Raw genomic sequence first — 27,738 nt, forward strand, 5'->3', positions numbered from 1 at the left:
ATTTAGCTCTGAGAAAAATAATATCATTTCTCTGGGTGCTCGATCAATAATTTTGAAAATAAAATAATTTGTAGGCAAAAAATTTTATTTTCCAATTAAAAAATGATTTTAATCGTTGATAGTAAACGCATCAAATAAATATTTTTTCTCGTATTCTTTCTGTGAAATATTCTCGTTTTGAGAGGAAAATATCAAGAGTATTTCTTTTGAATAATAAGATTATTTTTTTCTTTTGGATGTTTTCCGTAAATCATCAGCTGTATTTAAATAACATTTTAAAATCTAAGCAACAATTCTGATCAAGGAGACGCTAAAACATCACGTATCCAATATTAAAATTGGATTTTTTTTTTATCATCTGAATTTTAATCAGATAAAGTACATGGGATCGTGTTCAATAATGGAATCCATCTGCCTAATCGACAATTTTTTAGGAATTTGCATACGTTTTCGTTTTGAATTATTACAATGGGACAACGACCCCTTGCGTCACATATAAGTTGGCTTTACTTTATAAGCTCTTTTCCAAATTTCACAAAGACATACTGTACTGTGAAAACGATAAAATATTGCCAATGGCATTGACACGTGCGTTATTATTGTCCATGCCCAAAGACCATAAAAATGAAGTTGTACAGGATGTGATTCGGCTCTTGATTTTTCCAATGTATTTACTGCCCACATTGCTAAATTTGTCACCAATAAAAATGTAACAATTTGCCGCGCTGGTTTACGTCGTATATTTTCTGCTGTTGAAACTGATCTTCTCGATGCATCGAGAATAAATATTGTTTGACATGTTGTTTGAAGTACACTCGCTAGGGCCGTTACAAGAATTAATATTGTATCTTTATCGGGTGTAAAATGACTACCAATTATTGTGAATGTTGAATAGATAAACATTCCCGTTTGTGCTCCAACTAGAAGAATATTATCTAATTCAAGATTTCTTCCGCCATCGTAACGTAATTTGCGAATTTGACACATTCCAATAAGTGTTGCCAATGTTGAGAGTCCATAGAGGGTTAATTCGCAAATATTCACTTCCATTACTGCAAAGTTGACATGCTCGGGACGTGAAATTAGAACGAAAAACAGAATTAGGGATATTATCGTCATTACAAGAATGAGAATACCAAAGAATAGTCCTTTGTGAGCTTGAGCACAATCGACGCTGTAGTGGTAGGGCGACTTCCTATAATTTTCAAAAAGAAATGTTTTTATTTTTGCTTTAAAGTACTCAAAATTCAAAATCTAAAGAAATATTTTTATACCTGTATGCATGAGCATGATGCCTTGACGGTGTGGTTGGACTCGATGGATTTGCAGCTTTCGCAATATTTTTCCACATTACGTATAAAATTGCAGCACAAATTAAACTGTATTCAATTGTGCAAGGAAAGAGAAATGGACTTGCGTCTTGAACCAATAATCCCATAATATTGTCCCTTCTACATTCGAATATATTGTGAGGTCCTTTTAGTCCTCGCGATACCCTTAAACGATCTATGTGACCATGATTGTGACCCATATGAAAACTTCCTTTTGATCCTTAAATTTTGAAAAAGTTTGTAAATAAATCTTTAATAAAATTAAAGAATTTATCTAACAATTGACTTACCTATTCGATGAGAAATTCTTATAGAATTATTCTCAGGATTGTAAAAAGTTAAAATCTCGTGTTTCGTTTCTTGTACGAGAACATTGAGCCATACGGAGAGATTTGTTCCAATCATGTGCATCAGTCCAAAACGTGCTATCACTCGATGACGATAGACTTTCATTTGCTGTAAATATTTGTGATTGAAAAATTATTTTAATTTTGTTTCTTATTTTTAACTAAACTGAGAAAAATATGCTATTGAATCAACTACTGAAGGTATAAAAATTATTGATTCTGAAGCATATATGCATTTGTAAAATATTATATATAGATTTTATAGCATATGCTTCAGAATCAATCTGTTTTATGCCTTTGGCAGTTGATTCAATAGCATATTTTTCTCATTGTAAATGTTGATAATCAATTTTGGTTGTCAAAATATTTAAAAAGCATTTGGTCTTGTAGACAAAAAGCAACCCTGTTGAGTAATTTCTTCCACTAGAGTGTCAGGATATTCACCCTTCTATTTCATTAATCCCTGTGGTTACTCTTGTGATGAAATAATGCTTCCAGTAACACATTAGGTTTACCGCTATATACACAGAGAGCTACCCTCGGATTTTTTTTCCACGTTCATGAAACTTCTCTTTTTAGCAAAACAAATTTTCCAATGGAGAATTTTAATATTTTTTTAATTTGAAATTTCAATTTAATTTTTGTGAATTTTTGCGAAAGCGCTTTTAATTTTGCGCACAGAAAAAAGGAAATTGCTTACAGATGCTAACTAATGTTTGCTAATGGATTTATCAAAATTAGTAACCAATTTTTAAAAATACTGTCACAGCAAAATTTTTTGGCCCTACAGAAAATTTGTTCCTACAATTAGCTAACGTAAATTGAGTAAATTTTTCTATGCGTGTGAAAAATAGCATAAAAATTGCATACTTACTTTGTTGTTTAAAAAGATAAAGTACATTTGGATGAAAATAAAGGCCATTCGACTAGCTGGAGTAACGGCAAGCATAATATTATGGCATTTAGTGTTGAGTTCGAGTTCGAAATATTGTCCAAATTCCAGACCGGAATAAATCATTGAACCTATTCCAAAAGCCACGGCTCCCATTCGGAGATAAAAACTACCATAATGTTGTGCTGGTCGAGAGGCAATATGTGGGCACGATGTGTCAACAGTGTCACTGTCAACCCCTGCACCACTTGATGATCGCGATGAATCCAAATCCGAAATATCTTTTTGCTTCTCTATAATTATTGACAAATAATTCAGTTTCTTTTTGGTAATTTTGATTTTCATTTTTACTATTTAAACTTACTTTGTTTGGGTCTTCCATCTTTATGCATCATAATGCACATGTAAAAAAGAAAGAGCATACTTCCAATATAGAGATAGAGGTAGAAAGATTCATAAAATGATGGAGGGATGTAGGTTGAAATTACTTCCGACATGGGAAATGCAATACCCATTACAACGAGTAGTTTTCCATAGAGGGCACTTAGCGTTGTTGCTAATGCGTAGCTAGTATTAGGGAAAAGAAACATTTTTTTTAGAAATAATTATCAAAACTTCAATCATCGAAATTGAAAAAAAATTTAACCAATTTATTTTGTGTGTAATATATTATATTTGACAGATTGATTTATGGATAGAAAATTAGTGACCGCAGTGGAATCATAATAAATAAGTGTATCATTATCCAATTAGAATATTCTCTCCCGTATAGAATATTACATATGTATATGTGAGTAGTTCTATTGCAAAAATATATATGTATATAGATTATAAGAATATTGGCTCAATTACATTCAATCGTGTTTCTCGACTATACCGTGTGTTTAATCTGTCAAGTGGCTTCGTAATTGCAACGAATAACCCGACAGGACACAAAACGTCGAGGAACACGTGAAATTTACATGACTCTTAATCGAGCTTTTCACACTATCCCTTCAGTTGATGTTTTCACTTTTTTCATTTTTTAAATGGCTAATTAATGAAAGCCTCAATTTGTGTTTAGGGGTTATTTGCAACTTTTTTTTGATTTGAATTGTGTTTTTTGAATAAAAATTTAAAAAAAAAAAATTTAAAAAGCAAAAACTAGGATGATATTCAGTAAATTGTGATTGAGTTTCAGTGAATCGTAACTGACTTTTAGTAGATCATAATTTTTCAATAGATTATGACTGACTTTCACTAACTCATAATTAACTTTCAATAAATAATGACTGACTTTCAGTAAATATTGACTGACTTTCAGTAAAGTATAATTCACTTTCAGTGGATTATGACTGACTTTCAGTGAATCTTAATTAATTTTAAGTAGACTATGACTTAATTTCAATCAATTATAATTAACTTTCAGTAAATTATGACTGAATTACAGTCTACTTTCAGTAGATTACAACTGACTTTTAGTACATCTTAATTTAGTCGACTATGACTGACTTTCAGTAAATCTTAATTAACTTTCAGTTGATTGTGTCTTACTTTCAGTAAGTTACAATTAACTTTCAATATATTATGACTGACTTTCAGAAAATTGTATACCATAACTGATTTTCAGTATGTCATGTCCAACTTTCAGTAATTCAAGATTAACGTTTAATTGAACATGATTGACTTTCATTAGAGCATGACTAATTTTTACTAGACTATAACTGACTTTAAGTAAAACCTAACTGACCTTAAGTATAACTTATCTGACGTTTAATAGAGCATGATTTACATTCAGTAAACTATCCTGACATTCAGTAAATTATGTTAATCATAACTTACTGACTTTCAGTAAATCATGATTGACTTTCAACAGACTGTGACTGACTTTCAGTACACTATGACTGATTTTCAGTAACCCCTGCTTGATTATCACTAAAATTCGCCTGTTTTTTTTTTAATACAATACTCTACTTTTGCTACATATTTGAAAATTTTGAATTTCAATTGTGAAAAGTTCGATTCTGTTATGTAAGTCATTTTTAAAAAGAATATGAAGAATTAATTTTCTCTTTTTTTTTAAATTTCTAAAAAATAATTTCTCGTTTATGTAATTCGTGATATGTATTAATGAACATACCATCCAAGATTCTTGTAATTCCGATCGTCCGTGACGTCGATATATGTAGGAGCCAGTGGGTAGCAAACGGCAGATATCGGTTGAGTTGAACATGGTAAAGCCAAAGGGTATTGGGGTGGGCGATTACTTCTCGAAGGTGAACTGCTGCTATGAGTAGATAAGGTTTCTGGAGAAACAATTACCGCAGATGGAGATGCTGGTGATGGCAATGTTGCCGGTATTCCCGGCCAACTAAATAAACAGAAATATAATTGCCAACATCCCTTTAATTTCCGAAGAAAACAACATTGGTTCTTCTTTTCGATAAATGAAAATAATAATTTTTTTTACAAAACAATTTATTATTATTAATATTATTTAATTAGTAATTAATTATATATATATATAAAATAGTTATTTAGTTTATTTAATAAATATAGAAAAATAAATTATAGAAAAATGTTTGATAAAAAAAAAAACTGTTCTAGTGTTTAAGGATATTAAGTTGAATGCCTTTTGATATAGAGTGCTTGAATCGGTATTTAAAATCGATTACTTTCATATATTCAAGAGCGCTTGTTCACCTCATTTAAGGTCAAGCTGTCGTTCAAATATTGATATGCCTCTTTGACACTGGTTGCAGAAAGTGGTTTACCTATATTTTGACATATTTCCGACAAATTGATTAAGTAATGTGAAAATTAGTCAAAAATTATATGATTAAGATTTTCTATTTTTTTTTTATAACTATTAATTAGGGGCTGTTCAAAAAATACTTAACGCTTTTTTATTGGAAATTTCACCCCCCCCCCCCAACGCTATTTTTTGACTAACCCCCCTCCCTCCCCCTTAGAAGCGTTACGTATTTTTTTGCTGCTAATTTATTAATTATTGTTACTATTTTTATTGCTTGGCATAACTATTTTATTAGTTGGTTTAACTAATTAGTTTGCTGGAATAACTATTAAATTAGTTGGTTTAACCAATTAGTTTGTTGGAATAACTATTTAATTAGTTACATTACTAATAAAATGGTAACAGTAACTAATATAAAACAAAAAAAAATTATTACTAACGAAACGGTAATCGTAACCAATTGTTTCTCTCAGTGCAAATAAATATTTACTTGAAACAAATAATTTTTATTTGTATTAAATATAACTATTTTGGACCAATAATTTATGTATTTGAAAGAAATAAAATTTAATTGACTTAAAAATTATATGGTTCAAAGAATTATTATTTATTTGATTATCACGCAGAGAAATGATTTATTTGAACCAAATAAAATATATTTGAGTTAAATAAACGTATATTTGTCTCAGAGCCTACTAACTTATTTATTTGGCGTAAATAAAAGTTTTATTTGTCAGAAATAAATTTTTCTTTGCCTCAAATAAATTTTTTATTTCAATGAAATAAAATATTATTATTGTTATTATTATTTGAATCAAATAAAAGTTTTTTTTCAGTGTAATCTTTTCATTTAATAAATTATTATTGTAGGTTTTAAATTATTTTATTAATATTTTTATAAATTATTTGCAAATAACTTGTTTTGAATTAATATTATGGAAATTGTGTGCAATTCTGTCTGCAGTTAGTGGTATATTGTGCGAGACAATTAGGATATTCGATTTCACATTGCGGTTTCTATATACAGAAGCTGTATTATAGTTTTGATGATAAGCCTCTTGAATATATACAATTCATGGAAACAAGTGAAGCACTTTAGAATTATTATTATTATTATTATTATACTTTTTTTCGCCTCTAGGCAAAATTAATTAATAATCGAAATCACAGAATTAAAAAAAAAATTAATAACAAAAATCATAGAAGTTTGAAAATATTGAAGCACTGAAAATAGAAATGACTTAATTAATAGTAAGCGGAATAAAAAAAAAAAAAATTGCAAATTGAAGTGATTGAAAAATATGAAAACGTGGCGAAATTTTCTCTCTCTTTTTTTTCTATTCTATCGAGTGTATAACGGAATTTGCGATCGATTGACGATTAACGACCACCACGGTAAATAGGGTCTACGTTCTCGGCAATTTATACGGTTCGTGCAACCATTTTCCTCTTCCTCTACCCATGGGACACGAGGGTCAAGGTAGCGTGAATATATCAAGAGGACATTGCTAGAGAGAGAGAGAGAAAAAAAATGACGAACCCAAGAGTGAAGATGGAGAGTTTCATCTCGAGACTCTAGCATTTTAAAATAATCACGTAGTTTTTGAGGAGTATGCATGAGTAGCTAAGGGTGTGGAGGGGACTCAAGAAGGGTTGATTCAATGGCTGAGTGGCGTTCTCTCATTGTGCTGAGCGAATCTATCCCTCTGCTTGAAAAAAAATAAGCCTATGGCGTGACCCTCTCTCTCTCTTTTTTTTTCTTCAGAAAGTCACTGCCCCGCGTCATATCATCTCTTCTATTGAAATTCCCAGTTGAATATATCTACTCGGTTCCGTTCTATATATTTTCGACACTTTTGCGGAAAACTTGGATATTATTTCTGAAACCAATAGTGCACCGCAGAGATAAAGTTCTATATATATATAATATAAGGGTGGAAAACTTTTGTTTGGAGGGTATGTGAGCATTTTCCAAGGTTGTAGATTTTATCGCTTTGCGCTAGTTTAACAGCCTCTTTGAGTAAAATTGGGGGAGAAACGAAATGACAGTCTTAATTATAAAGGAAGTAATCTAACATAACGTGTATTAAATGAATGCGTACAGATGTTGAGAAATTTATGAAGGAATTGTCATTTTAATTATTCTCATTATTCTGATAGCAAAAAATTAACGAGAAATAAATTAAATATTTTTATTTTAAATTTTACCATCGTCTTTTGTAATTTATATGATTTTAATTTAGTTATTCAAATTTTGAATGATTAAATTTTTTAAAGGGGTAATTAACAATGTACCTGAGAGATGTTTCTTTAATTAGCATCTCCGTGACCTTGGCTCGTAATTTTTTCATCCGTTTTCAACACAATCTTCGGACGATGGTTCCTCACCAGCGGATGACATAATCATAGCCCTCCAACTTTTAACACGACACTCGGGAACCCCACATTACATACTGAGTTGCATTTCATCAGATATAAGAGACGAACTGATCATATTTGGCCTATATCGCGTGATAACGAATTAAATTAACTTCCATACATTCGGGATAAGTTCAAAAAAAAATTTTTCCCCTTTTATACATGTACACTGAAAAGAAATTTATACTAAATTTTAAAATATTTGGTTACTATTTATGCTTTCAATTACACACAAATAAAAGATATCTTTTTCTCAAAGCCAAATACATATTTATTTCTTTTAAATAAATTTTATTTGGATTAAATAAAAATTGTATTTGTGCTAAATAAATTTTTAAGATAAGAAATAAATGATCAAATGGAAATAGTAAATGGAATAAAAATTCCTATAATCATTTATCTTTTATCAATCAATAAAAAAATGTGGAATTAATAATATTCATTTACTAAATTCTTTTATTTTAGACAAATAAAAAAGTTATTTGGGTTCTGAGATAAATATATTTTTATTTGTCTCAAATAAATGTCAAATAAAATATTTCTTTGGGTGTAATATTCATGAAATAATAAATTAATAATAAATAAATTCTTGAAATCTACACGCCAGAAAAATGTTTTATTTAAACCAAATATACGATATATTTTAGTTAAATAAATGTATATTTGTCTGAGCCCATTTATTTGGCACACGGAGAAAAATGGAAAAAACGAATAAAGTAACTTTTACTACTTTAAAAGTAAAATTTTGAACTGTCTGCAATTTCTACGCATTTCTGACAATTTTTACTTCCAGAAATAGTAAAATTCACAATTTCTGGAATAATTTGTACTATTTCAGGAGTAAATTTGAATATTTCTGGAGTAAAAATTGCCAGAAATGCGCAGCAATTGCGGACAATTCAAGTTTTATTTTTAACACAGAAAATTGAAAGGTATTAAAATAAGCTGCAACGCTTATTATTTTAATCCAATTTTGCTTATTTTAATCCATTTTAGTATTAAAATAAGCAAAATTGGATTAGAATAATAAGCGTTGCAGCTTATTTTAATACCTTATAATTTTCTGTGAAAGTAGTAAAAGTTATTTTATTCTTTTTCCATTTTTCTGTGTGGCATAAATAAATAATTATTTGCAGTACCTAAATAAATATTTATTTAACTCTGAGACAAATATATCTTTACCCTGGGTGTAAATTTTTAAATTTAGAATATCGTTTTTTTTTTAATATTATTGACGAATGTCGCTAAATTTTTCAATTTTGGAAAAGTTGTTCCATTTATAAAACAAATTGAATTATGAAACGTTCAGACGATTTAATTAACAGATCCTTATTTAAACATATTTCGATACTATTTTATTACCTACATTATTAATTTTTGCCAGTTTATTAATAATTCCTGTAATTTCGTTGGAAGTTAATTAATTTCAAATTACATTGGATTATTAAATACAAAAGACCTTCCTTTCTTTTTCTACAACATATTATTGGTGTTGGAAAAAACTGAGCTTGACAAAAAATTGTTTGCAAATGAAATTGATTTTGTTTCATCGTGTTAATTTTTCGTGTTTTCCATATTGTTTCAATTTTGTTAAAAATTCACAATTTGTGAAATATTTTTTTTAGGAGTGATTGAAATTTTGTTACGATGAATATTCTATTTCGTTACGTGGTAAAAAAAAAAAAAAAAAAGTTGAACCCATTTGAATATCAGATTTCCACAAAAGTATTGATTTTCCTAAATGTCGTTTCAAACTTTTTCTTCTATTTACTTTTCATTTATACATATTGATGCGTGAATAAAGTTATACATACGAAACTTGTGTGATATATATATATTGTCTGAAAGTAAAAACTTTGAAAATGGTAAAATTCTTTCCAACACACAATAAATGGAGAAACTTTTTATAAATTGTCACATTTTTCTTTATATCTTCTATTTAACTTCTGTAATTGATTTTCACTTTCAAGAAAATAATCTTTTATTTTTTCTACATGGGAAATAAGAATTTTTGTTTTTTTTTAAAAAAAGTATTTGACGTTACCACTTGAGACTTGAAACTTTTAATTCTTCATTTATTCTTCGAATTGGAATTCAGAGTTCAGAAATAATGTATTATATCTTGAGTGTAAGAACATTTCAATTATTTATGACTGCCGTTGTTTCCTTAAAAGTTTCAACGAAAGAAATATGAACTTTTTACCCGTGAAAAAAAGAAAACTTTCGTGTAATATTCTACTGTTTCGAGTGTAGTAGCTATGGAGAGAGAGAGAGAGAGAGCGAGAGAGAACAAGAACTTTTCCTCAAAACTTATAAGATTATCCCCTGTGTAATTACAAGGGTAATGAGAAATTTTATATAAAAGTTTTGGTAGACAGTGAAAATTCGCGATTAAGAGGATGCTGGCATTATTAAAATGTCGCCACGCCCATATTTTAAATTGTTAATTATTTTCAAAGGAAAATGATTCTTTTTTCAAGAAAAAGGATATTTTCTAATCAATTTAAAGGGGTAGATTAAAAATATCTTCAAAAGTGTTTTGTCACTTTTTTATAATTATTTGATAAAAAAAAAAATCTTAAATTAAATTAAATCTTTAAAAAGATATGAATTACTTTAATTTTACAAATTATTTTGATATAGTAATTTATTATTTACTAGACTCAGAGAAAATTTGTCTCAGAGTCAAATCAGTATTTACTTATTGCAAATAAATTTTATTTGATGTAAATAAAAATTTTATTTATGATAACATATTTTTATTTACGACAAATATATTATATTTTTGTTCAAATAAAATATTTCTCTTATTTATTTGAATAACTATTAATTAAATAAATTTATTATAATTAATATCTATTAATTTATTTTCAGAATTGATGTCTTTGGAAGTAAACTATGAACCATTTGGACATCAGGAGTGAAAATTTGTCAACTCATTTGTGATTCGAGATGAAAATGGAGCCAAGGCTGATTTATTCTAAGGTAGAAATTATTTAAAATTGATAATTATAATAACAATATCGTATACACAAAAAAACTTATTTGATTTAAATAATCAATTACTTAGCTATTATCAAATAAACTTTAGTGAAGTCAACAATTTTTGAATGGAAAATAAATATTTTTTAATTGACTTGAATAATAATTATTTGATACAAATAAATATTTATTTGATAATAATAAAGTAACAGATTATTTGAATCAAATACATGTTTTTTGATTTAAATAAAAATTTTATTTATGATAACATATTTTTATTTTCGACAAATATATTATATTTTGTTTAAATAAAACATTTCTCTGGGTGAATTATTTATTTATTTTAATAATTTTTATGTAAATTAATTTATTATAATTAATATTCATTAATTTATTTTCAGAATGAATGTTGATGTCTTTGGAAGAAAACTATAAACCACTTGGACATCAGGAGTGAAAATTTGTCAACTCATTTGTGATTCGAGATAAAAATGGAGCCAAAGCTGTTTTATTCTAAGGTAGGAATTATTTAAAATTGATAATTATAAAAACAATATAATATTTATATTAATAAGGTAACACAGAAAAAAAAATTTATTTAATTTATATAATCAGTTATTTGGCTATTATCAAATAAACTTTATTCAAGTCAATAATTTTTGCATTGATAGTAAATATTTTTTAATTGACTTGAATAGTAAATAAATATTTATTTGATAATAATCACGTGACAGATTATTTATATTAAATAAATTTTTTTTCAGTGTATTACACTTAGAGAAAAAACATATTTGTTTCACCTCCAACTAAAATTTTTATTTGTTTGAAATAAATTTTATTTGGTTTAAAATTTTTAGTAAAATTTTATTTGGCTCAAATATATGTTTTATTTATGTCGAATAAAATTTTTATTTAAAACAAAAAAGTCTAGTTGGTGCTGAGACAAATAAAACTCAAATAAAATATATTTCGTTTAAATATAATTTTTCTCTGGATGTACTTTATTAATTTCACCAATTCGAAATTATATAATTTTACAAAATGAATTTTTTTTTTGTTATTATTTTTTAAAATTCTATTTTTAAACGAGAGATTTTATGAATTCGCTTTTCATTCAAAATTAATGGATTCCTCAAGTTCTTCTTGTGTCCCATTTCTTTTGAAGTAATCGCAGTAGTAATCTGTTTCTTTTCTTCTTTTTATATCGGTAAGATACTTTTCTGCATCTCTCTAAAACTTTTTATAAAGAAACGAGCATTATTGTACTTGACTATACAATATAAGTTCAACAGAGCAACCTGGAGTAGTAGTTGAATTGGGTAGAAATTTTAAGTCTCGACAAAATAAGCTGGCTTCTAGTGCTTGAAGAGTGAGGGCAAAAAGAGGATTTTGGGAAAGGGAAAAAAAAAGAGGAGGAATTTATATATGGTCGCGCAAAGGGGTTTTAGAAATTTTGCAAGGTTCACCGGAAACGAAGGACGTGCGAAATCTATAACGAAGTGACAGAGACCAGTGTGTTATCATTCGGCTGTCGAATTCCGCGCTCGATATCCGCCGGAAGTAATTGGATTTTGGCTATATACCACCCCTCATATCTTTCAGTACCAACCAACATTTACGAGTCGTTTATTTTTAAATTAAATCTCTTTTCCACAATGGATGCAATTTTCAATTTTTGTCTATTTATTCTTGTTTTGTGTAATATTTTTATTTTGGGAATAATTTTTGAATATAATAATTTTAAAGAAATTGTTTATTTACAATTAGATTTTTTTTTTGGTTTTTTTTTTTAAAACGGGTTGGTTGTATAACGAAAAAGGGTTTTTACTTACAGGGGTATCGGTTTTTCTTTTTCTGCACTAATTACGGGAGCGTCTGGTGTTGCAAGTGCAGCTTCGAGAGCAGCTGTTTCCTCTTCCTCGCGAAGTTCCTCTGAAGCTTCTTCCGGTATTGTTGAGATGTCCTCCATTAGCGGCAGATCGATTCTACTGTCCTCTATATGATTCCCCAGAATCGAATCCCCATTGTCCGGTCGTACCACTTCTTCGATGTCCGAGTCAATGCCCTATTTATGTTGACAGTTTTATAATTAAAATATCTACAGTATAGAAATTCGAAAATCAAAAGGCTTATTAGAAAAAAAAAATTTATCGACATTAAATAAATATTTGAATCAAATAATTTTCATTTGAATAATTAATATTTGGATCAATAATTTTTTTATTTGAAACAAAATTTAATTGACCCAAATAATAATTATTGCATACAAATAAATATTATAATTTAAATATTATTATAATAAATATTATTTGAATCAATTTTTTTTTCCAGTGTCGCAAAATGAATTAAGTCGACTTAAAAAGACTAGCGTAAAAAAAAAACAAAAATGCTTTGAATAACTAAGAGTTTTTCTGTTATTTATTGTAATTTAAAAATTCTAAAGTCCATTATTGTCTTGGGTTCTTTTTTATTGGTTATTTTATTATTGCAAAGTATCTAGACAATATATACCTGTGCAAAATCCATATAAAATGAATCCCTGGAGTCGGAACTACCTCTACGAAGCCGGAGGCTGAGATCAGGTGAACTCTCACCCATCTTTCTTATCTCACTCTCTTTTCTCGACTCGACCCGACGCTTCGACCCTTTGTCTTTTACAAACTCCTTCCTCCGAGAATGGGGAATTTCTAAAGAGGATGTCCCTGCTGCACACACGTTAGATGGACTTGCATCAGGGTGCTTTAGGGAATTGCCCTTAAATGACAAATCGTTTTGTATGTTAAAAAAAATATATTTAATTCCTGATTCTATTTTCTCGTTTAATAAATAGTACCTTAATAATAATTTATTAATAAATAAAAAATAAAATAATAAATATTAGAAATCAATAATGTTAAAAAAATAAAACAATTCTTCACTAAGAAAAATGTTTAGTCAGAGCAAACAAAATTTTATTGGTATTTAAGCAACCAAAATATTTGAGTCAACCAAAAAATTTGGTTGAGTGTTTTTTGTTGGCATAACAAAAATGTTTGGTTAGCTCAACCAAATTTTTTTGTTAGGTCAACAAAAAAGTTTTTATTATTATTATTTGGTTGTATGAAAATTTTGGTTTTTCAATTTTTTTTTTTTTTTTGGTACAGATTTGATATTTAAATAAACTTTTAATTTTAAAATTAAATTCTTATAAAAAATCACGACTCTGTAAAATGACGGATTTAAATATTTATAATGACATATTTTCAACGTGCGAAGAGTAAAATCTCTTTAGTATTCTCTAAAAATACTCAACAGTTATTTTAAGCTAATGGCTCTTTGAAAAGCTAAAAAGTTTCGATGAAAGTTTTAAAAGCTCGAAAATTCGCGTAAAATTCCGTTAAATAAAAAAGTTTATAAAGCTCTACGTTATAATCGCATTTGGATTCTTATAGTCTATAAGAGAGGAAATATATTTTTTTTTATATACTATACCTTCCAGAAACATTTGTCCGAAGGGATTTTTGGTCCCGAATATATTGATATGATGATATATGCTACTTTGCCATCGTATTCGTGATCGAATTATTATAGGGACAATCCATGTTGTTCAGCATCTCTCTCTCTTTCGAACTTTATATATATAACATTTCGATTCCGGGGACCCTTTTTTTTTCCTCGTCGACGTAGATTTTATGAGTCGTATTCGCCACCAAATGTTCCCCCATCGAACAACTCCCCTTTTCTCTCCCTTTCTCTCTCTCTTTCTCTCTCAGCAGTTGTCTAGAAACTTCTGCAGACAAAGAAAAAGGAACTTGATGTTGGTGCATTAGAATATAACGTCACGGAAATGGAACTGGACAAAGAGAATTCTAAATTAGACTTGATTCAATTGCGTCTGATGATACTGTTTTCCATTTCTTATAGGGTTTTTTTTTTTACTTTTTTGGCGAAATGTTGACTTTTTTTATCTATTTTTTTCATTATTAGAATTTATAAATTATTTTTATAAGTTATTATTATTTTTTTAATTTTATTATTATTATTATTATTATTATTATTATTATTATTATATTATTGTTATTATTCATTAATGTTAATATTATTAGGTATTATTATTAACTAGCAAAATTAAACGCGCGCCAAATTGAGTATTTAATTGTTTGTTATAAAGAAATGAAAGATTAATATTATCAATAATAATTTAATTTATTAGATTAATATTACATATTAAATGATAATAATAAAAATTATATGTTTACAGGCCTCGGATTATACGACTTTTTCCGACTTTTTTCAAAAATACGACTTTTATCGACTTCCTTTAATAAAATGCGACATTTTTTTTTACATTTGAAAAAAAATGTAAATAAAATACATTTTTTTAGTATAAAATGTAGATTTTCTTTAGATCTTCTTCAATTCAATTATTTAATAAATTTTGAACTAAAATGATTCTTCACTAAATTAATTATTTTTAATAATTTTAATGAAATAGATCACAAATTCAATTATATCAAAATTATTTTTCAATTAAAATTTTTATGAAATTTAACAATTGTTTATAATTTAAAAAAAAAAATATCACAATAAAATTGAATTATTTTTTAAAAATTTCAATTCAAAATAAACTAAAATTCAATTATTACCCAAAATTTTAATTCAAAATCAATTAAAAATCCAATAATTACCAAAATTTTTCAATTTAAAATTTAATTTTTTACCAAGTTTTCAATTTAAAATGAAATAAAATTCAATCATTTTCTAAAATTTCTATTCAAAATTAATTATCTAAATTTTCAATCAAAAATGAACTTAAATTAAATTATCCAAAATTTCAAGTAAAATTTAATTATTTCCCAAAATTTTCAATTCAAAATGAACTGAAATTCAATTATTTTCCAAATTTAAAATCAAAATTAAATTTCATTCTCAAATATTTGAATTCAAAATTAATTGAATTTTCAATAATTTGAACTTAAAAGCATCTAAAATTTAATTATTTAATTATTTTTAACTATTTTAATAATATTCTTTGAAAATTCAACTATCTGAAACCATTTTTCAATTAAAAATGATTTTCAAATTATTGTATTTTGTTCGCATTTTCTAATAAATTTTTAGTGAAATCATCTAAAATTTTAATTACAAAACACTTAAAGTTTCAATTAATTTCAAAAATCTCAATTTTAAATCTTTGAAAATTCAATTAAATTTAAAAAATGTTTTCCAAAAATTGTTTGATAAATTATTTTTAGTTCTGTAAAATTTAATAATTGTTTGAAAATTAACAATATCTTTTGAAATTTAATTATTTCTAAAAATTTCAACTTTAACCCTTCGAAAAGGATTATTATTATTTAAAAAAAAAATTTTATTTAAAAATCTGTAAAATATTTTTGTTAAAATAAAAAACAAATCCACTTTTTTGGAATATAAATCGACTAAAACGACTTTTTTTGTGTCTTTAAGTTGATTCGAGGCCTGTGTTTTTATAATTAATATTTAATAGGTATTCGTTGGCCCCTGGTACCTTAAAAATTAATTTTTAAAAATTACTATCTTGTACGAAATTTTCTGGCGCATTTTTTTTCTCATCATAAATTTTTTGTATTTGTATACAATTTTTGAATCAATATACAACTTTAAAAAAAATTTTGTTGGTAAACGTTGTTGTGATCTAATAAATAAATATTTATTAGATAATAGTCAAGTAATCGAGTATTTGAATTAAATAAATTCTTTTTTCAGTGTATAATTAGATGATTTTTTCATTCGTTTGAATATTTTTGTCATTATTATAATTTAAGGCATATTTGACTGTATTTTGTTGAAATTTATTAAAGTTGTCTGACTGTAGTGGCTGTTACTTCTTTGACGATGATTATGAGATGAAAAATTATTTGATTTCGGTTTTGAATTTATTTAATAGAAATTGTTAGTTTAGTAAATGTTGACTTTCCTTTGACTTTAATAGTTTACGTGAATTTACTTTGTCTGACTATATAACAGATATTATTACTGAGATAATAAAAAATAAAAAAAAAAATTTTTATCCAAATAATCTGTTGACTATTACCAAAATAAATTTTTATTTTTATTAAATAATTACTAATATTTGAGTCAATTATGGTCAAATACAGAAAATTATTTTTCCAAATGCAGTTTATTTAATTTAAATAAAAATTATTTGGTTCAAGTAAATATTTATTTGTATTAAATAATTTTTATTTAATTAAATGTTAATTCAATTATATTGTATTTGTTTCAAGAAATTATTGGTTCAAATACAGTTTATTTAATTCAAAAAAAAATTATTTCGTTGAAATAAATATTTATTTGATAATAATCAAGAACCTGATTATTTGTATCAAATAAATTTTTTTTTTTTTTAGAACTCAATTTTTCTCTATTCTTTGTTTTCTGTACTAATTTTCAATTGCAGTAAAGTGAATAAGAAAAAATCGTGATTGAAATAAAAAAAATTATAAAATTTAAAATTAATAATTTTTTTTCGTTTTTCTCCTGGAAGTAACTATTTGTTTGTCTAGTCTAACTTTTCCTACTACTGTGTAAAAGAATGCACATTGTCCTATTGTTTTTTTTGTACTTTGTAACATTTTTTTCACTAGCTGTATGCTCTCTCTTTTCTTTTATCCCAAAATTCAAAGGAAAGTTCACAAACAATAATTTTGAAAATAGAAATAAAAATCTAGCCATTTATTTCATGTGCCTTTTTTGATATATATTCATATGAGAATTATTTTTTTTTTAAAAAAAGAGAAAAAAAGTGTATTTCAATGCTTTGTCAACCGAAAAATCTGTCATAAAATATAAGCCTTTCATCTCTCGTATGTACATATATGTATATATATGAAAAGTGAACATATACTGTGACAAATTTAATCCTTACTTTTTAACGAAGCCGGGCAAACTCACGAATTTGGTTACCTACACGAAAACAAAAATTCCCTCACAGCTCTCTTTTCTCTCTATACTATATTTGAGGGTTGAAGTGTTTAAAAACCCTCAGAGAGTGCTCTTTAACGTTTCAATTGCTCACAACCGGGGCGTGGTTTTCGGGATATAAACCACATATTCAAAACTCAGTAAACAAATATCTCGCCTCGGAATATAGTATTTATATAGTCAAATTGTCAACTTTACGTGAAATGAAACATTTTATTTCACGTTTATGACTCGCGTTTTCATGATAACATGTTTTCTTGTGTTCTACTGAATATGCATACGATAAATGTCATAGATATCATATAGAGTGAATAAAAAATAAGGAAATAAAGTTAGATAAAAGTAAAAACAGATTTTTTTACATATTTCACCCAGAGAAATTATGTATATATTTATCTCAGAGCAAAATAAATATTTATTTGTTGCAACTATATTTTTATTTGATTTAAATAAAAATTTTATTTATTATAAAAAAAACTCTTTATATTTACGCCAATTAAATTGGCTGAAACACCCAAAGAAATGATATATATTTCTCTCACAACCTAATAAATATTTATTTGATTTAAATAAAAAATTTTATTTACGTCAAATAAATAGGGGCTAGTAGTCTGTAAGAAAAAATATACGTTTATTTAACTCATATTATGTTTGGTTCAAATAAAACATTTCTCTGGGTGAACAAATTACATTTATTTAACTGAAATATATTATATTTGGTTTAAATAAACAGGTTGTCTAACAGTCACGGAAGTGAGAGAAAAGTCAGGGAATTTCAGAAAATTTAATTCAAAGTTAGGGAAATTTCTGTAAACTACAAAAATTAAAATTTTTTGTAAATTTAAAAATTTTTTAATCTAAAAAAACTTGAATGGTTTTTATTACCATTTGTCACTACCATTAGAAATTAATTTATTGTTAAATATGTCAGTAACCATATTTTTGTCCAAAGAAAGCAGAAATAAGGTTATAAATAAGTCAGGAAAAAATCAAAAAATGTCAGGGAAAAGTCAGGGAATTTTTTACTCAATCTTTGTTAGACACTCTGATAAACCATTTCCCTGGGTGAATTATTTATTATTTATTTTAATAATTTTTATGTACATTAATTTTTTATAATTAATATCTATTAATTTATTTTCAGAATGAATATTGATGTCTTTGGAAGGAAACTATAAATTTCTTGGACATAAGGAGTGAAAATTAGTCAACTCATTTGTGATTCGAGATGAAAATGGAGCCAAGGATAATTTATTCTAAGGTATGAATTATTTACAGTTAATAATTATAATAATAATATCGTAATACAGAGAAATATTTTATTGACGTTTATATTTAAGACAAATGTAATTTATTTAAAGCAAATAAAAATATATCTGTCTCAAAGATTCATAACTTTTTTATTTGTTTTAAGGGTCAGAATTTCTCAAACGGATCACCTAAAATTCAGAAATTTTTTTTTTAGTCTCATTTCTTTTCTCAACGGTTTCTTACAGAAAATTGTGTGGGGAATTCAAAAAAAAATTTTAATTTTCTGTAGGACGTCAAGAACACTATTTTTTAATAACATTTTATAAATAAATAATATAAAAATCTATTAAATATGAAATTTTTTCAAAATAAAAATTATATTTAGAAACTACATTTTAAGACGAGAAAAACCCTTTTTCTTTTTAATTGGTGAACAGGAACTCGAGAAAACAATTTTTTAAAATAAGACTGCAAAAGATTTTAATTGTTTATAACTTTAACAAAAAATTTTTTTTTTGACCTAAAAATTTCAGGGACTTATTTTTACCATGTAAGGAGTCAAAAGAAATGATTTTTGATTAAAAAAAAAATTTCTGAATTTTACGTGATCCGTTTGAGAAATTCTGACCCTTAAATAGAAAAAATTATTTGGCACAAATAAAATTTTATTTGGCAGTAATAAAATTGTTATTTTACTCCAATGAAATTTATTTGAAACAAATAAATAATTATTTGTCTCATAGCCTAATAAATAAATAAAACATTTCTTTGGGTGTAGTTTAATAATACAAATGATAACTAATGAAAAAATAATATAATAAATAATAATTAATAATAATAATACCAATAATAATAATAATAATTATTATTATTATTATTAGTAGTAGTAGAAGTAATATTAATTTAATTTTCTCTGACAAAAAGCGGAGTGTAATAAATTTAAATATAATTTTCGTGTATGAAAAACATGTTAGTTCATAAATGAGGCATTCCGGTATTGCTGATTAAAATTGCGTGTGTGGTTTTCGTGACTAAATGTAATTGTATGTTTTTTTTATACGCTAAATCCATGTTTTGGGCTTTACGCGCGGAAGTCACTTCTCAGGGGGTGGAATTTGTAGAGCGGATCTGTAGGTGACAAATTAAGTCGGGAATTGAAAATAGATTGCTTCATTCACTTTCCGAGTATTATATATACTTAAGTCAAAGTGTCGGAGTGTTAATTTAGAGAGTTATTAATGCACCTTGTGCTCAACAAGAAATACTATATATTATGTATATTTCCTGCACTATATACTTTTATTAAATTATACCAAACGTACTCAACTAATTACTTAATTAATGTATAATTAAATTTTGCAAAAGTTTGTGCACAGTATTGTAAAGCTTTAATTATAATAAATGCATTTTACAAAGTGCTCTCACATAGTCATTAAGGAAATGCATCTCGAATGCGTTAATTGTGTTTTTAAAAAGCAGATATTATTTATTTTATTTATTAATTATTAATTATTCTTCATTATTATTATTATTATTATTATTATTATTATTATTTTTATTATTATTATTATTATTTTTATTATATTAATTATAATTTTTTTTTCTATATGTAATGGAAAAATAAGTTTTATATTTTAAAACCTTTAGTGAATTTCTTTTCAGTAGATAAAGTATTACAAAGTCAGACACATTTTTTATATTAAATTTAACTATTCTTGTACTTTGAAAATCTACATTCATAAATACAAGTTGTGTGACTCTAATTCACTACTTCAAAGAAATTGAAAATAATTTGAAGTAGATAAAGAGTTCCAAAGTAAGACAACTTTGTATTTTACATATGAAATTTGAACTCAGAAATAATTTGTATTTCAAAGTGAAACATTTTGCATTACTAAACTAAATTTCAAGTTTGCAAAATAAATTTTTATGGAATAAATAGAAAATAATAAAATAAATTTTATAAATGTTTATTTCGATTTTTGTTTATTAAAAAAAAAAAATTAAATTCAAATAATTGGATACAAAATAATTATTTTAAAAATTTTATTTTCATATATTCTAAATGTAGGAATGAACTTGTATTCTTTAAGATCATATTCTTATATTTAGAATATAATATTTCTTTTTATACTTTTCAAACCAAATTCGTTGTCTGACTACGACATTCTTTATCTACTTGAAAGTAATTCGAAAGTTAATGATGAAGACAACGAATTTTCTATATTTTTAATTATTCATAATTTTAATTATTTTATATTATTATTATTATATTATAATATTATTATTTATTATTACAAAATTGTTCCTTGTTACACTGAAAAAAAAATTGATTTAATAAAAATTATTTATAAAAATAATCGGTTACTTGACTATTTGCAAATAAATATTTACTTGTAACAAATAATTTTTATTTGAATTAAATAAATTGTATTTGAACCAATTAATTTCTATATTTGAAACAAATACAATTTAATTGAATTAACATTTAATTAAATAAAAATTATTTAATACAAATTATTATTTGAATCAATTAAATTTTTTTTCAGTGTAGTACGAAATATTAATATTAGATATTTTCTAAATGATATTTATTATTCATTTAATTTGTATAATAATCTAACAATTAAAAATATAATCAAAGTAGGAGTTTGAAAATAATTTGCTGATAATAAGATTCAAATAATGAATTCCTTGTTCCAGTTTTCAATTTCAATGACGTTTCAAAAAAAAAAAAAAAATTGTCAAAGGTCCCCTTTAAATTTTAATATATTAAACTTTCAACAATACTTTTCACAATAGAAAAAATTCTCTTAAACTTGATTTTATGCTTTTTAATTTTTTAATCAGTTTTTATTTTATTTTTTTTTTTTGAGATAAATAATTACGGACCAGATATTCGGTTTCCTGTTGTACGTCAATGTCATCGTCTCGTGCGCCCAAAGATGTTGCGACGTCGGGTCGTTCCGCCCTACGCTACTAACGGCTACGGGGCAGAAATAGTAAACACACTTGGTCTCACAGACACAGTGCCATAAAATGACACATAAAAAAAAGAACCACCACAACTCGTAAGTTGTGACATAAATTTCCCCCCCCAAAAAAAAATTACAGTTTTTTAATTTAAAAAAATAAAAAAAATTTTTACGTGTTTTTAATATATGAAAATAAAGAAAAAAAAATTATTTTTCTTTGTCCACGTTTATATTTTTATTTACCGCGAGTTTAAAATGAGGCATGTTAAACCTCGCCGGCGCGACGTGTTTCACATTATTATTATTTATTTTTTTTTTATTTATTTTTTTTTTTTTTATGAATAATGTGAATGAAAACTTGAAAGTGATAAAATTTACAAATCGTACAACCGGGTTAAACTTGTTGAATGAGTCGTTGGCTCAAAGCGCAAGGTTTGCGATCAATCGTACGACGAGACAGAATTTTTGCACCCCCGAAGGGCGCTCCAGCATCGACATGCTGAAGGCAAGAAATGGCCCGGGCGTCGCGACGTCAGCGCTCACCCCATTCACGCGGTGATTGCAATTTCAGGGACGGGTTCGTGTAGGGCGTTCCGTCGACCCTATTTTCTGATTACTATCAATCGATATAACACCTTGAGCAACCTAATTTTCATTATTTTAATTACCCCCTTACAAATTCATTTTTCAATTTTAGAAATTTTCACGAATTTTTTCATATCCAAATTTTTTTTTTTTATATTAAAATTTAATTTAAAAAAAAAAAAAAAAATTAAACAGGAGAATAAGAAACTCTTGCATTTTTAGCAATTAGAAAAATGTAGTATCAATCAAATTGAAGTTATTTGTCTCATATTTATTTTGAAAAAAAAATTTATTTTAAGAATATTAATTAAATTTTAAAGATATTTTCCCTTCCATAATTTGATTAATCTCGAAATTTAAAAATGATAGAAATTGGAAATAAAAAGTCAATTTGTTAATGAAATTTTTAATTTCTAATAAAAATAATTTTTTAAATTAATTTTCCCAATTAAATAATTTGTTTATTAAAAAATAAAATACCTACTGGAAATTATTTTAGCTTCAAAAAATTAATTCGTAACAGCACTTCATTTCCATACATTAGTTTTCCTCGATGTTTTGAATCAAAATTTGTGAAATGCTTTTCATAGATACATAATAATTTTCTATATTTGCATAGAGAGATAAAAAAAAAATGTTAGAGAAAAAAAATCAATATTTCTATGTAGGAAGTAACTTTATAATTTTTTATTCAGAATCATAAATATCTGCAAAAATATCTTATAACAAAATTGACACAAGATATCACATTGAGATATAATTAGAATTATTTTTATATTGAAATAAAAAACTTGATACCAGGTGTAAAACAATAAATCACCTTGCAGTAAATTATCTATTGTGTCATAATTTTTTTTATAGATAAATTCAATGTTGTTTTGAGTTTTAATTTTTTATGTAATTAAAATAGAGAAAGAAATTCATTAAAATTAATAATTAGGAATAAACAATTGGAAATTTTGTATTAATATTCTTATTTCACGAATTTTGATTTAGAAATTCTAAAACATTTTTTTTCCCTCCTATTAGGCTTGAAATTAAAATAAAAAAAAAATTAAATGAATAATGTAACCGGGAGATTTTAAATGCAAGACGTACCTGATAATGGCGGGGGTGCATCGAGGCATGCGCCTGAATTGACCGATACATCTAAATCTAAAATTCCGAAATACAAAGATCACAAGAGTGTGAAGAAATTCACCTTAGTGTCTCGGAATTCTCATAAAGAGACAATTAATTACGATCACTCATTCAGAAAGAGGGAAGAAAATAAGATTATTTTCTTCTCTCTTGTGTTTCACATTTAATGTATATAATTAAATGACAGACAAATTTTCCAAGAATGTAGATTTTATTTTCTAAAAGAAAATTTATTAAATTATAATACATTGTTTTATTTGGAGTAAATACATATACAACTATTTTTTTTAAAAGTACCCTATATAATTAATTCCTACTTTGCTTGGTCATCACAATCGCACGTAGGTTTATAAGAAAAGATAATAAAATAGAATATAACAAATAAAATATGTCATTTGATAACGTGCACCTTTCAGACTTATCACTTTTATAAATCATTTTCAACGCTTTTTTTCTCTCTCTCTCTCTTTTTTTTGTATGAAAAAGTATTATTAGTGAATGATTCAATTTATGTACATATTTTTTTTTGTCACCCACGAAAAATTATTGATTTATAAATATAATTATCTCTATATGATTTCATAAGAGGTTTGCACCTGATATTACGCCAGAAGAAATTTTTTTTTAAAATACCGTTTTTACACTGGTTTTGTTATATACCGATTAATAAATATCAGTGTCATTTTCTAGCAGTGAAAGTCATTCAATGCTAATGATGAAAATTGATATTATTTTATTCGCATACTCAATTTTTGGTGTTATTGCCATGACTGACACAATCTGACCACAATAGACCTCCGCAAGCTATCGATGTTATGATATAAATAATTCCCTGCAAGAAAATAATTTTTTTTATTAAAATAAACGATTTTTAAATTTTTATTTAAATTAATCAGTAACAAAAATAAATTTTTATCTAATTTTATTCCTTAAAGTGAGGCTAAATTTCAGTTGCAACTGAATTTCATTGAACTGATACGAAATTAAATTGATTCAAATTTAGAGTAGATAATGAAAGATATGCTTTTATCAAATAATGCATAATAAATATTTATTTGTTTTATTTACTCACAATGATAACGGCAGCAAAAATGACGTAAACTTTAACATTTTTCCAAAATAGAGAGCGTGCTAAATTTCTGCTTGTTTTTCTGAATGTCACTGACTAAATAATAATTCAATTAATTAATCATTTTTATTTGGATTTAGAAATTAATTTAAATAATTGAAACTTACATTTGCTGTCAAATTTTCTGTTTTGTTTACAAGTAACTCTAATCTTTCTCCTCGCATTGCTAAATTATCAATGTTCTTAACCATAATGTCTTTGAGTTCATCTAATTCTCCGTGAACCCTCGATAATGTATCAATATCCTTAGATTCGCTATAATGTTTCTGAAAAAGTCGATATAATTAATTTAAATTTTCCAAATGATCAATTCATTTAATTTATTTTTTCATTATTTGTAAAAAAAATAGCATTTTTAGTAGTAATTTCATAAATAAAATTTTTTTTATTCTTTGGATGAAAATTTACCATTTCGTTAGCCAAAACTCGTCCGAATTCAGTGTTCATGGCATACGCTAATGCAGTTAGGGCACCTTCTCCATAAACAGCCTGAAATCTTCTCTTGACTTCATTGAGAAAAAGAAATGCTCTAGATCTTTGAAAATCCTATAAACGAATAGAAATTTGATTCCAATTCAAATCGAAATTTGAAATCTTTTCAATTTTAGAATATACTTTTTTAGGGTGTCTAACAAGGATTGAGAAAAAAATTCCCTGACTTTTCCCTGACATTTTTTGATTTTTCCCTGACTTTTTAATAACCTTATTTCTGCTTTCTTTGGACAAAAATATAGTTACTTAGATATTTAACAATAAATTAATTTCTAATAGTAATAACAAATGGTAATAAAAACCATTCAAGTTTTTTTTAGATTAAAAAATTTTTAAATTCACAAAAAATTTTAATTTTTGTAGAAATTTACATTAATTTTTCCTGACTTTGAATGAAATTTTCTGAAATTCCGTGACATTTCCCTGACATTTCCTTGACTTTTCCTGATCGTTAGACACCCTGTTTTTATAATGTCAATAATTCTCAAATTTACTTACATCGTCAGTGATACACATATAAATAATTCGATTTTCACAAATATAGTGAAACAAATAGGGTCCTTGAGAATAAGTTAATTTATCGTCAGTGGGGGGAATTTTTGCCAAAATTTGTTCAGTGACCTCTTCAAAATTTCCCGTACATGATGCATATTTTGCCAAAACTGTCGGACCACGAGCGACAACACTGTATAAAATCGGCATTTTGTTGCTGAAATAAAATAACTACTAATTATTATATTAATAAAAAATTATTTTATTATTAAAAAAAATTTAGTAAAATTTATATAATTATTGTTTTATTTTATGCTGGCAATTTGAAAATAAAAATTTGTTTTTTCTATTTTCAGATTTTGTGCGTTGTTGTCATTCATCGCAGTCATAAACGTCATAATAGGTATATAAGTCGCAGAAATGATTCATCAAACTAATTGACAAGTGGATAAACAAAAAGGTATGAGAAAAAAAAACATGTTATTAAATGAGATACAGAATATATAGATATATATGAAATAGCGAAGCATCTTAATTATAAAATTTTGATAAGGATTCTAACCTCATTTGACAGGTTAAAATAATAAGACAAACAAAAATAAAAATAGAAAGGGATTTTATTTGTACAATAATAATTAGTGATTAATTACGCCATAGTTGTCATTGTTATAGAATAATAATTGAAAGAAAGACACACCAACCTTGATTGTAATGAGAAATTAAATAAACGCACTTCTAATTTTCCTTCAATATTGGACAATCAATTTTGTCCTCTTTGCACTTTTTTGGATTCACATTAGAATATAAATTTATTCGTTCTTGATTTAATAATTAATTAGATAATTTTTCCAGCTTTAATATAATGTTAAATTTTTTGTAACACCCACTTTTTTTATTTTTACTCCAAAACAAAGAACTGGTACAAGTGTCATTTGATAGTTTGGATAAATTCCGTTGGAGGTGCTGGTGTCGTTCGATAATTAAGCGGGGAGATTTAAATTCTATTATTTACGCTTTTATTAATTTAACGTGGTAATATTATTTTATTTATGAAAAATGGTAGCATTAAATCTAAGAAAGACATTTTGTCGTCGAGAATTGTATTTTCAAACGGTTTTTTTTTTTTGCAAATCTTTCTGATACAATTAATTTTATAATTTACTGATTTAATTTTACTTTTATTTTATTTATGTTTTAAATAAAATTGTTTTATTTTCTATTTTCCAGGTGTTCGTTTCTGGAGGATGAGGTGTTTGTTGCGGAGCAGCTCCTGGAGGAGATCGGGCATAGCTGAGCGCAGTTCAATGTAAGTTGATTAACTTTTTTTCTGGATTTTCGTATTTAAAAAATTTTAAATTATTAATATAATTAAGAGAGTTTTGTTTAGAAAAATTAATCCATAATTTTAGAAATAATTTGTATTTAAAATATATGTTTTTTTTTAATTTTCAGCCAATTGTAGCAGAGGAGGGAAGGATCGTCTATTTAAAGAAAAATTATATGCTGTCATCGTATTTTTAACACGTTGCGGAAAATCGCAAATGGTAAGTTTTTTAATTCAATAATTAATTGTAAACAAATTAAAATTTAAAAAATTTAGAAATAATGATAAAAATTATTATTTTAAAAATTTTTTGTTATAAATAATATTCACTGCCAGTAAAAAATATCAAAAAATATCTTTTTAGAAATATCAATAGTGAAAAAAAGAAACAATTAATTATTATTTTTTTTTTATTATTTTTAAAACATAATTTTAAATCCAATTGTAATAATTAATTGTACGCTCAAATTAGGAATATACTTTATTTAACATACATATTTTTTTTTTAATTTTCAGTCTATTCCAGGGAGGAAACTTTCCTCTTTTTAAAGAGTGAGAGTATCGTGTCATCGTATATTTAACACGGCGAAGAAATTCGCAATAGGTAAGTTGGTTAATTTTAAACAAATTTATTTTATTTTTAAAAAGAAAAAAGTTAAAAATATTCAGTAAGATTTTAGAAAATAGTTGTATAAATTATT

General features: G+C 25.7%; 2 protein-coding genes and 1 long non-coding RNA gene across 5 annotated transcripts in view; 1 reads left to right on the forward strand and 2 right to left on the reverse strand.

Moving 5' to 3' along the window:
- Positions 1 to 22,391, reverse strand: LOC127284479 (proton channel OtopLc-like). 3 transcript variants are annotated; one of them, XM_051309922.1, is made up of 10 exons: positions 21,793 to 22,391; positions 14,176 to 14,473; positions 13,216 to 13,458; positions 12,537 to 12,769; positions 4,690 to 4,920; positions 2,935 to 3,137; positions 2,553 to 2,863; positions 1,622 to 1,787; positions 1,275 to 1,551; positions 1 to 1,195 (listed from the first exon to the last, which is right to left on the reverse strand). In XM_051309922.1, the coding sequence occupies exons 3-10, from the start codon at positions 13,300 to 13,302 to the stop codon at positions 490 to 492; spliced, it is 2,214 nt and encodes a 737-aa protein (XP_051165879.1). In that variant the 5' UTR covers positions 13,303 to 13,458; positions 14,176 to 14,473; positions 21,793 to 22,391; the 3' UTR covers positions 1 to 489. The 3 variants fall into 3 exon arrangements, with proteins under 3 accessions (XP_051165879.1, XP_051165880.1, XP_051165881.1); XM_051309923.1 differs by lacking the exon at positions 21,793 to 22,391 and adding an exon at positions 17,594 to 17,879; XM_051309924.1 differs by lacking the exons at positions 12,537 to 12,769; positions 13,216 to 13,458; positions 14,176 to 14,473; positions 21,793 to 22,391 and adding an exon at positions 7,600 to 7,744.
- Positions 18,786 to 27,738, forward strand: part of LOC127284481 (uncharacterized) — a 9,228-nt gene continuing 275 nt past the window's right edge. The window contains exons 1-5 of the long non-coding RNA XR_007843488.1: positions 18,786 to 18,910; positions 26,070 to 26,173; positions 26,941 to 27,019; positions 27,166 to 27,257; positions 27,554 to 27,641. This is a non-coding gene — a long non-coding RNA (uncharacterized LOC127284481). The remainder of the gene's footprint in view (positions 18,911 to 26,069; positions 26,174 to 26,940; positions 27,020 to 27,165; positions 27,258 to 27,553; positions 27,642 to 27,738) is intronic.
- LOC127284480 (vesicle-associated membrane protein 7) lies at positions 23,806 to 26,655 on the reverse strand. Its single transcript, XM_051309925.1, has 6 exons — positions 26,415 to 26,655; positions 25,720 to 25,930; positions 25,138 to 25,275; positions 24,837 to 24,995; positions 24,673 to 24,765; positions 23,806 to 24,432 (listed from the first exon to the last, which is right to left on the reverse strand). The coding sequence occupies exons 2-6, from the start codon at positions 25,921 to 25,923 to the stop codon at positions 24,346 to 24,348; spliced, it is 681 nt and encodes a 226-aa protein (XP_051165882.1). The 5' UTR covers positions 25,924 to 25,930; positions 26,415 to 26,655; the 3' UTR covers positions 23,806 to 24,345.

Source organism: Leptopilina boulardi, unplaced genomic scaffold, assembly GCF_019393585.1.
Source record: "Leptopilina boulardi isolate dan_hultmark-lab unplaced genomic scaffold, ZJU_Lbou_2.1 LbouV2_325, whole genome shotgun sequence".
Classification (NCBI taxonomy): Eukaryota; Metazoa; Arthropoda; class Insecta; order Hymenoptera; family Figitidae; genus Leptopilina; species Leptopilina boulardi.

Excerpts from the sequence above, each read along its gene's own strand:
- LOC127284479 (XM_051309922.1), bottom strand. The coding sequence starts at position 13,302 with ATGGGTGAGAGTTCACCTGATCTCAGCCTCCGGCTTCGTAGAGGTAGT. Across the intron at positions 4,921-12,536 it reads AAAGAAAAACCGATACCCCT|TTGGCCGGGAATACCGGCAA; the intron begins GTAAGTAAAAAC and ends CTGTTTATTTAG. Across the intron at positions 1,788-2,552 it reads TTATCTTTTTAAACAACAAA|CAAATGAAAGTCTATCGTCA; the intron begins GTAAGTATGCAA and ends AAATATTTACAG.
- LOC127284480 (XM_051309925.1), bottom strand. The coding sequence starts at position 25,923 with ATGCCGATTTTATACAGTGTTGTCGCTCGTGGTCCGACAGTTTTGGCA. Across the intron at positions 25,276-25,719 it reads ATATGTGTATCACTGACGAT|GATTTTCAAAGATCTAGAGC; the intron begins GTAAGTAAATTT and ends ATTCGTTTATAG. Across the intron at positions 24,766-24,836 it reads CAGAAAATTTGACAGCAAAT|TCAGTGACATTCAGAAAAAC; the intron begins GTAAGTTTCAAT and ends ATTATTATTTAG.